Source organism: Aphis gossypii, chromosome X (assembly GCF_020184175.1).
Source record: "Aphis gossypii isolate Hap1 chromosome X, ASM2018417v2, whole genome shotgun sequence".
NCBI classification, from domain to species: domain Eukaryota; kingdom Metazoa; phylum Arthropoda; class Insecta; order Hemiptera; family Aphididae; genus Aphis; species Aphis gossypii.
The window spans coordinates 36,850,791-36,861,882 of NC_065533.1; the positions used below are offsets into that span (position 1 = coordinate 36,850,791).

The following is an 11,092-nucleotide window of genomic DNA, read 5'->3' on the forward strand; positions in this document are numbered from 1 at the left end:
CATTGAAAATTACGTTATTAATATTAATAAATGTGCTATATTGCTATAATAATTTCATTTTCATACAAAAAATTGAATAAAATCTTTAAATATTCTTTACATAATACTTATATACAACGAGTATCCGTTATAAATGATTTATGTGTCTATTTTGACGTAAAATTAAATTGAATTAAATTAAATTACCTATCATATTGATTAAATCAAAAACAATAAGGCACAAATAAAATTATACATTTTAAGGTTTAGTTATTCTGTATCAAATAATCAGAATTTCTTAAAAAACACAGTGTATTATTTTTTAATGCATTCTGATTTAGAATATTCTAACACAATCATATTCATCACTTAGAATTAGAAACAATATAAACTGTTTTTCTTCGTTTTATTTATTTATTTATTTTTAATGTAATATACAGAATATCTAAATATATTACGTCATATGATAATATCTTAAAATTATTTCTTCTAAAGCAACTGTATCAATCGTATCATAGAAAGTATTCAAATAGTCAAGTTAAGTTTATTCAAGCTAAGTTAATATTTATTTTACTTGAATGTATCCATTAAATAATTCAATTTTATAAGTATACATATCTAGGCACTAAAATTTAAATTCTTCTTTTTGAATGCAATTTACTATTTTACTTGTAGTATATTATATTATATTCATTTTAAGTATAGATATTGTATCAATGTACTTAACTATATTTGGATTTTTATTTCTACATTTAAAAATTGTAAGCAAATTGTATAGCCATGAGTGTTTTTAGAAGTTTAGAACCACTCCCAGATGGTATGCAACTGTATAGGTACTGTTTACTATATAGGTAAAAGATATATTTAAATATATTAGGTTTTTCACTCCTCTTGCTAACAGTAAAATATTATAATACATAGGGTAAATCAGGAGACAACTCATATAGGTATAAGTTATCCATTCATGTTACTTGAGTAGGCAATATACAACAATAGAACTATCTATTTAGGATATATTTTATTACCATTCATTTTCTACCTATAATTCAAATCAAATAGTATCTCAGTAGGTTATAAAAATGTATGAATAGAGTATACCTTAATTTTTTTCTAACACGTTGTAATTCCATTAAGTGCATTGTATATTTATTTAACTGCCAAATCGGTATTTATTTTAATTCCATAAAATAATTAATATGATATGTTTTAATTAAATATATGAATATATATTCACTACATCCCTTAGATAATAATATATATTGATAATTTGGATACTACATTAAAACTGATTACAATTTAGATTTATTTGAACTTCAAGGTTCAAGAGAATTGTCCCTTAAAAATTCTATAGTTAACTTTATAACTGCGTAAAAACAACTATCCTGAAATCCTAAATAACGTGCAAATCAGTTTGTCATTGAAAACAATTTGTAGTTAATATAAATATAAGGTCAACGTAGATAACGTATATGAGGACACAAACAGATTCAGTCATCCTACCACATTTAAACCATGTCCTCTTTGAAATTTTCTTTTTAATATACGCTGGTACGTCCAAGCTTTTTAGTTTAATCAAAATAATTTTCTCAATTAAAACATAAATATTTTATTTTATTATATTATATTTTACTTTGTTATTTTATAACAAAACACTAATATAACGTGTAATGTACGTCCTAAACAATAGTATATAATTAATTTATCTATTACCTATATTTATATTGTTTTATTTCAAAAACATTTTTTTTTATTTAAAATTAAGTAATTTATCATATAATAATAATTACAATTTTAATTCTAGATAAATGGGTGCTACAGGCTACAGCTTAAATTTTAAAATTAGGTAATAATAAAAATAAGAAATTTACACATGAATTAAATTATTAGTATGGAGTGCTAATTTAGAGATAAAAAGTACTAATAATGAACATAAAAAAGGCCATCAATCACAAACAAAGTAATAAAATTACAATTTTTAAGTAAGTAATGAGAATTTTTTTAATTTGCACTCATATAATGGCGCTCAGAATAGTTCTTACAGAGAAAAGATTAAAAAGATCATTTTAGTTCCCTTTTCTAGTGCCCTCATGTCACAATAAACAATACAATTAAAAGAGAGTATATTATTTATACCACTAAATATGACATAAAACGACATTTTTGATAAAACCACTTACAAAACCACATATTGATAAAATGTGTGACTCAGGGATTCGGGAATGTATAGACATTTAAATACTATAATTAAAAATATGTAAAATGATCAACAATAGGATGTTGAGAAATCATTAATTATATAATAAGCCAAGGCCGTATTTATTTCAGAAAACGCAAAAGAGCAATCACCATGCCTTTACTTTCCGTGGGTCTCTTTTTAAAATCATTTCGATGTCACTACTAATTAAAACTAATTAACAAAATTCATTTAAATTCAACTATATTATAATAATTTCAAGTTTTCCAACATAATTTATTGTCTTGTATATTTTTTGTTCGTTTAAAAATTATCTTGGAGCTACTGATAGTTCACATAAAGCATTCATCTTAAGTAAGTATCATCTGTCTGAACCGTTCAATCAACCTAAGGAATAGCTCAAACTTTATGTTTTACCACTCTAAAGTCTTGTAAAATGAATAATTCTGAATACACAAACCTTATTTTTAATGTCATGTTCAAAAACCATTTTCATAGTATCCAATTTAATATTTATTTTGTGAAATGTAATTTATTACTTTAAAGTTAAAAGCCACAACGTTCTTTCCCGAACTTATCGTTTAAAATATAGTTAACGAGTTTGTCAAAGTCATTCTTATTTTCATATTTCATTATTGAGATGCATTCAAGTCAAATAATATGTTCGTAGATACTTCAGTAAATAATTTATACTTTATGCCCTTATACTTATTCGGTAATGTGAATATTTCACTTCGTATAAATAATCACACAGATTATTCAGTGAAATTGTTCAGTAAAAACACGTTGACGACTGTACGATATCGTCGTGACAGTAAAGTCGTAAAATTATCGTGTACAAATAAAAAATAAATGAGAAAAAATAAAAATAAATGAGTTTTATACATTTTTTGTCTGGACATTTTTTTATATCTGCATAGGCATTAATAGTGTATTGTGATAGGCCTCTAAACATTTAAGCGTTGTAAGCTAAATTTTTTATAAAACACGAATTGTGCGGCGGACATAAAAATTATAAAAACAACATTCACTTAGTCACTGATTTTAAAACAATAACAAAAACATCTAACGAACAGATAAACAAAGACGCAGTTGTAAATAATGTAGGTAATGAAAAAAACAACTTTATCAAACTGATGTATGACGCATTTGGGACTCCTTGGAAATCGTTAAATACTGTTGGCACACTCATTCTTATTATTAATGATATTAAGTATTAACCGATGGTAGATACTTACACTGTGACCATAAGAAAGAGACGTTTAGGCTCTTATCAAGTCTCTTCCTAAATTTTCCCCACGTATTGGTAACCTACCTATAATTTGATAAATTTAAATATTTATGTTTATACTTAACATTTTCATTTATGTATATTATAATATAACATAAACTTGTGTACATAGAACACGATATAAGATAATATTTTTCTTAATATCTTAAATCGTGGTGTATATTCAAGGAATTTTTAATAAATAACTTAATAACTACCTATAATTTTTTATGTATTAGATTTTCAGCGAAGCATTGAATATATATTGATTATATATAAAATAAAATAATAAGTAGTAATATATATTTGATACTTGGAGATTCGAGTAAAAATCATTTTTCAGAATACCTAATTGGTAAAAATGTAAAATTATAAACTGCAATTACGAAAAAACAAGATTTTGCAATGATATACAAAAATACATCATTTTTATAACGTAACTGCTCGTGTATTTATAAAATCTTATATTGCAAGTAAACACTGTCATGTACGATGTAACTACTCATATTATATATTATGAGTTATGACAATTCATATAGGTAGGTATATTGGAGAAAACGGAAATTTATAATCAACATTATTTTTGAAAACATCTAGGTATCGTTTTCTTTTTTTAATTTTTATTTTGTAATTCAAAAAATAATAACTATAAAGACTTCTGCAGAATTCAAAAATATATAGACAACAATTTTATTATATACGCGTAGCGCGTAAAATATAATAAAAATTTACATTAGTAAAGTAATATTATAGATAATATCATATACAATAATAATAATATTAATAATAATTATTATTATTATTATTATAGATAATTACTAGCCGGTATATTTTTAACCAAAATTAATTCAACCAAAGTACCATATTAATATTAGAAAAAGAAATTTAAAAAATTATTTTTCGTGTCCAACGGATTAAAATTGAATTCAAATGTTAAATTTGAATTTTTCAATCTGAGGTAAAATTGTCAGTTATTATAGTTAATAGTGTTAATACTATTACTACTTAGTACTTATATACAAGTATACAACAGAGCGATATCCTCGGTTCTTGATGTTTTGTAGTTCAACAGTCGTGGTGCCCAATCCACGGCCCGCGGGCCACATGTGGTCCGCGAAGTTAAAAAAGGTGGCCCGTTACAAATGTTTAAAATAAGAGAACATTTTTAAAAAACGAATTTTTATCTCATTATATTAGCGATTTTTTCTGTCGGACATTTTCAAATATACATTTTACGATTTGATATCGATATCACTCGTGCACAAAGAGCGTACAAATTAATAACTATACCTAATATGTACAATATGCACTTCAATCTGTAATTTTTTTGATTAGTTAATAAAATATATGAAAATAAGTACAAAATGTATTTATATATATATTGCACACTACTATATAGTATGTAAAACAAAATTATATCATTAGATTAAAATTAAGATTATTCGTACTTTTATATTTGGTAGCCCGCTTGAAGATAATTGTTTATCTAAGTGGCCCGCCGAAGAAAAAAGGTTGGGCATCATTGTAATGTATAAGAAAATATGTTTAATTAAAGTAAAGAATTACGATGATATTGAAATATTATATCTTCCTTCCCCAACGAATATTGGAAAAAAATTATTCTCTCTTACTATAAAAAAAAAGTCTAGCACCATTATACTGTAATATTAATGTTTGTTTATTTTTCTGCACAGGGCAATATAGCAGCGAATATGAGTACGATAACAAGGCACTTGGATGTCTGCTGAAAGGCGTGTGTCTACGCATCATGAACAGCCCTCTGCACGCCGAAGAGTGTCTGAAGTCTGTCATATCGATGGAGAAGAAAATCAAAGAGGACCGTTTTCTGGTACCATACGCGCACGTGGAGCTTGCGTTTTTGTACAAAGTTAAGGGCAACCCGGAAAAAGCGGCGTATTACCTCGATATAGCAAAGTACGGTCTTTTATAACCTTATATAGTATATACCTACCTCGGTATAGTGTTATAGATGTTATAGCAAATAATCTCGTATTGTCTCTATAATGTTAACGTTATTCCAACCCCACGTTATCGAAATATTATAGGTACCTATCATGAAAACTAAAATCTCAAATCCATTTTTGATGAAACACTTTACAAAAACAAAAATCCCAAATTAATTTACTTTATTTTAGAATACTGTTATTAGATGTAATAGATCTACCTAACCTAATCTATATGGCTATACATAGGTACTTTCTATTAGTATAATGTACGAGTGAAAAGAAATTTTTATTTTTTTATAATTTACATACTGGGTGTCTGGGTACAATTTCATGGAGAAAATATCAGTTCTATATTTATTTTTTCTCTTTGACTTACCCGCAACATAGCAATTGGCGTTTATCTGATCCTAATTTGTTTTAATAGATTTTAAAAGCAAAAGTTTATGAATATTTCAGTTATTATAAATTACTTACTTAGCTATAATTCAGTTTAAATCAAAATATTAATAAAAGCTTTAGAGATACCTAAATTAATATTCTTATTTTTAAGTTTATAATAGGTAAAAAATCTTAAAACCAATATGTCGATAGGTATTAGTTTTTCTGAACTCAAATGTACTATAATGTGCGTAGCTCAGGAAGAGAAAACAAATAGTGTGTTCTTAACGGAATCATATAGATATAATTAAATAAAAATCTATATTTATTTGATCATAGAGCAAGGCTATATATAGGTAAATAGAGATTATTGGCGATTGAGCCGAGATAACTAGGTACACTAGTACATAAAAAACTAAAAACTATATATATATTATTATTACGCTATAACTATTAAAGTGCTATTTTAAAATATTTAATAATAATTTGTACTTTATTGATTGAGTTAATTCTATTATCATCAATAGAAGTTTCTGGTAGCAAATTGACTTAATTGAAACTGAAAAAAGCTAGAAATATTTCTATCCATATATTATTATCGCTGAAATTAAAAAAAAAAGTCAACTGTAATTCTACAAATATTTTAAATAAAATATAAAAAAAAAAAATAATTAATATTAAAAAAAATGTAATCAAGCTACTGGCTTTTTTGATCTATCTTCGCTCAAAATCGTATTTCATACGTAATAATTAATTATTACTTTCAAATTTAACAATAATAAATTACAGCTACTTACCTAATAAAAAAGTATACAGTGTACTCAAAAATAATTCATTTGCATCAACAAAATTAATTCATTTTAATACAGCCTATTTGCTCCAAATTTTCTTGCGTTGTTTGTTTACATTTTACAATAACGACTTACTGACTACTGTAATTTATAATTAAAAATATGATAGGTATGCGTTAAAATTTGAATTTAAAAATCAAAATTAAATAATTGTTATTAACAAGATATTAAATTTTACATTATAATAATAATCAATTTTTATTTTTAACGTTACACTAGTATAATAATATATTTTTCGGATAAATTTTTTTTTTTAAATCATTGTCACCAATTTTCTGAAAATTATTGTCACTGATACACATTATATTAAATAATAATCAATCTCACAGATTTTATTTTAAATAAATTAAGATTTTTTTGTTCAAAACATCCTTATTTGTATTATGATTAAATGCAACCATTTTTACACATTCATAACGTGTTAATTTTTGGTTTTTATAATTATCAATAATTGCTTTTTAATTTTTTTTTTAATCTGTAAATATTTCAGAATATTAAAAATAATTTTAACAATACGATTAGTTTTAATATATAAACATCTATTTAAACTACTTTGTAAATGTAAAAATATTAGAATGCGATTTATAAAATTATTTATTGAAATGGTATGAAAAGATTCATAGTTATTGTCGGGTCAAGTTCAATGAGTTACAAAATACAAATTACCAACATTTTTGGAGGGAAGTATTGGCATTTTCTCCAATGTAAATTGTTATCTATTAAATAAACTGCATATTCTTGAAGTTTTGAATCGTCAGGAATTTCCAACATTGAATTATCAAAAAAACAATCGGAAACTTTATTTGGATTAAAAAAAGTTAAGCCAAATTTATATCTTAACCACTTACCTATTATCTTTATAAGTTGATATTAACCATAGTGCTAGAAGTTTTTCTGTACCAAGCTTGAGACAAGAAAAAACGACAGCCTATAATTTCTGAAAATGATCATATCATTTTTGTAACATGATTCAGGTATAGCTAATTCGAAATCAGCAATAATATATTTTGGTTTCAACATTAAACTGATATTTTACATTGCTTTATACAATAAAGAAAGTTCATATTGTTATGTTTCTGTCGATTTCTCATTTAAAGTACAAAATACTAACGTTATATAATGTTTATTAATCAATCAGTGAATTACAAATAACTGAATAAAATATTTTGGACAATATGAAAAAGTTCTATTAATATATATCATTTCCTACCTAAACACAAATTATAAATTTCATGGCAAGTAAATAAATAATTTGTCGTTAATCGATAAAAAATCTTCATTTGTATAGAAGTAGTCAAATCTATTTAGTTTAATATTTTATGAATATCAGACACAGATATAGCATTTAAAGGAAGAGATTTTTATGAGCATGGTAATATGGTAAATATTTTTTTGTATTGTGGTGACATCAGATACAATAAAATTTGAATTAATTATGTGATTATTCATTACTGATAAAATAATTTTTCTAGGACGCATACTTATGTCTATAACATAACATAACATTGTTATAATCGTTATTATTGTGTAATCCTTACGCTTACATGATGTAGAAAATTAAATCTATATATTGTATTATAATGATTTTACGCAATTCGTGACTATGTGTCTACATCTATAAAATTAAAATTTAATATTGCGAAAACAATTAATTTGTGTTTTGTATATTAGGTACTAGGTAAGTTTATTAATATTTATATATTTTATAAAAATTAAAATAAATGTTTGCAACATATACCATGTCTTTTAATAATGTTTATCTTAAATAAATATTTATGCTGGCCATATTTTATTCGAACAACACCACCGTTCAACATTTCAAAATTTTTAAAAGAAATATATGCCAATATAAACTTGTGAACCATTTTGCACAAGTATTTTTCCCTCTTATACTTGATGTTAACTTTATTTTTATAATTTAAAATAAAAAAAACCAATACAGACAAAAATATTGCTAAATAATTGTTTTAAACGATAAATATGTAACGTAACAAATATTTTAATAAAATCACACTGTAGTCATTATTGTGAGGTGATTTGACGAATAACGATATCCGATAACGCAGTACCTATTCATTGTACAACAAATAATACTGATATAAAACTTGTTATTAATCTGTCTACGCAATAATACACAAAACTTTAAACATACCTATACACTTTTTAAAAATAACTTGAGTAAAACATGCTTTAAAATATGAATTACGCCAAGTCGTTTTTGTAAAATTTTTAAGCAAGTTAATTAGCGCGAACGGAAAACATACTTTTTTATTTAAGCACAAATAAACTGTACCTAGACTGTTTCTATCGTTTCTGATAATGATGACTTATCTATTTTTCAAATTGATTCTCATTCGTACGAATAGATAATATTATTACGATTTGATATAATTTTCTATCAAAAATTGTCATTTGCTTTAGAACAAACTACAAATTGTTGTGAATCTTTTGACGGGAAACTTAATTTAGAATTTTATTAGACTCATCCAGATATTTTCTTAATAGAAAAAAAAAATGTAAAAGTGAAAAATATACACAATATAATCAATAGGAATTATTTTATTTACCATAAGCATAATTGTAAGCAATTAAGGAATTTTACAGATATGCAATTATGATCTCGGTAGTGGGTGGATAAAAGTGACACAATATTAATGATTAAATAAATTAAATAAGTACTAATTCGGGGTTGCACAAACGATCAATAAACATTTAATGAATTACAGTGAGCTAATGTTCCCTTAAACATGATTTAGTAACTTACTAAAATTTAAAATTGGTCCATTAAAATTTAGTGAACCATTAAATTAATACATTTTCTATGCAGCCCGACAACCCTTATTGTTTAATGGTTAGCAATAGGCATGTGGGGTTGTAAAACGGTTAAGCATGAGCATACTGATACATTAAACATGAAACAGAAAAATCAATTTATTACATTTTTATACAGCAAAAAGCGTGTGTCATATAAAAGTATCCTAAATAATAATTCAAATGCGACTTTTTATTCAGTGAATGCAAGTAACATGAAAAACAACTAAATTACGACTCGTCTGGTGCGTAGCAAGCGACTTCAATCCTTCCGTTATAGATAAAGTCAGGCACGTAATAAAATATTTTCTGAATTTTTCCTAAGTAGTTTCAATATTTTTATCATTCATTAATCAATATTTGTTTCACTAAAGTGCAGTTCAAAATATATACATATGTAAATTTATATTTTTTTTGAATATACAAGTAAATTGTCAATCAGACAAAGTTTGCTAATAAACGGCGATATAAAATATATAAAAATATATTTAAAATTAGTGAAAATAATTTTAATTATTCTGTAATATTTTTAAGTGGATTAGACAGCGTTGTCAGATACATAAAGTTACCCCTTCCCTAAAAAAATTAATTTTTATTCCAAGCTGGAAGATTTACAATTAGCGAAACATAATTTGCAATTATTTGGTGGTATATGTATTTCATTTATAGTACAAAGTGATAGACATGGCAACTGTATGTATTTAATACAGTACGGTTGCTACGGACTAACAGTTATTAATAAGAAAATGTAAGTAGCGATCGATGGTAGACGTCTGATGACAAATGACTACAATCTGAGACTGTATGTCCATGTCGTGAAAGTGACAAATGGTAGTAGTTATGATAGACAATATAATAACATAATACATCATATTTGATCTCATATAATTATTATTATTATTTAGATCCGCTAAAAATGGTTTCTATATACTAAAAAATGTGGGGAAATTGTTATCTATACTTATTTTAAATGTTAACTTTTTTAAGCTTTTTAAAAAATTGTTTTCCTCAACATTTTAGAATTTTATTGTATTTTCTATCTTATTTGGCAATTTTTTTTTTTTTTGCAGAAAAAATTACTCCGGTTATTCGCTGGAGACGAGACTGCATTTTCAAATCCATTGCGCTTGGTCCACGTTGAACGAGCGCAACACCACAACCACAACGGATCACAACGATCTCACTCCTGTTAGTCGATTTGACGACAACCAATGAGAAACCCATAATATTACACTTACCTAAAACATAATATTATACATTTTATTATTATTATTTTTGTTGTTGTTGTTGTTGTTACGATGGAATGTACATTTTAGTGATGTTACGTCGTGCAGTTTAATATTATAATATACCTATATTATTATAGATATAAAAAATAATAAATAGTCCCTCATCCTATTTAGAATGTGGTTAGTTGTTATCTTTATATTATATTATATTTCTAATTAGGTGATTTCCTCTAAAAGAAAAGACTTTAATCGACACATTCCCGTTTGAAATGTTCAGACCCTCTCTAGCACAACCACGCTACCAAACCATTCTCGTCATCGCAATGACGTCAAATATTAGTTATTTACTTATTTTGGTGGTTTCGTCATATTTTCTTCAATATGTATTGTTATATATTTACTTATTTTACTTA

At 25.1% G+C, this 11,092-nt stretch overlaps 1 protein-coding gene across 1 annotated transcript in view; it reads left to right on the forward strand.

Annotated features, from left to right (window-relative positions):
• Positions 1–10,722, forward strand: part of LOC114132952 (tetratricopeptide repeat protein 39B-like) — a 40,123-nt gene extending 29,401 nt beyond the window's left edge. Inside the window, exons 13-14 of the mRNA XM_027998562.2 lie at positions 5,138–5,378; positions 10,521–10,722. Coding sequence (XP_027854363.2) covers positions 5,138–5,378; positions 10,521–10,665 — 386 coding nt within the window. The 3' untranslated portion in view covers positions 10,666–10,722. The remainder of the gene's footprint in view (positions 1–5,137; positions 5,379–10,520) is intronic.
• The last annotated feature ends 370 nt before the right edge of the window (positions 10,723–11,092 follow it).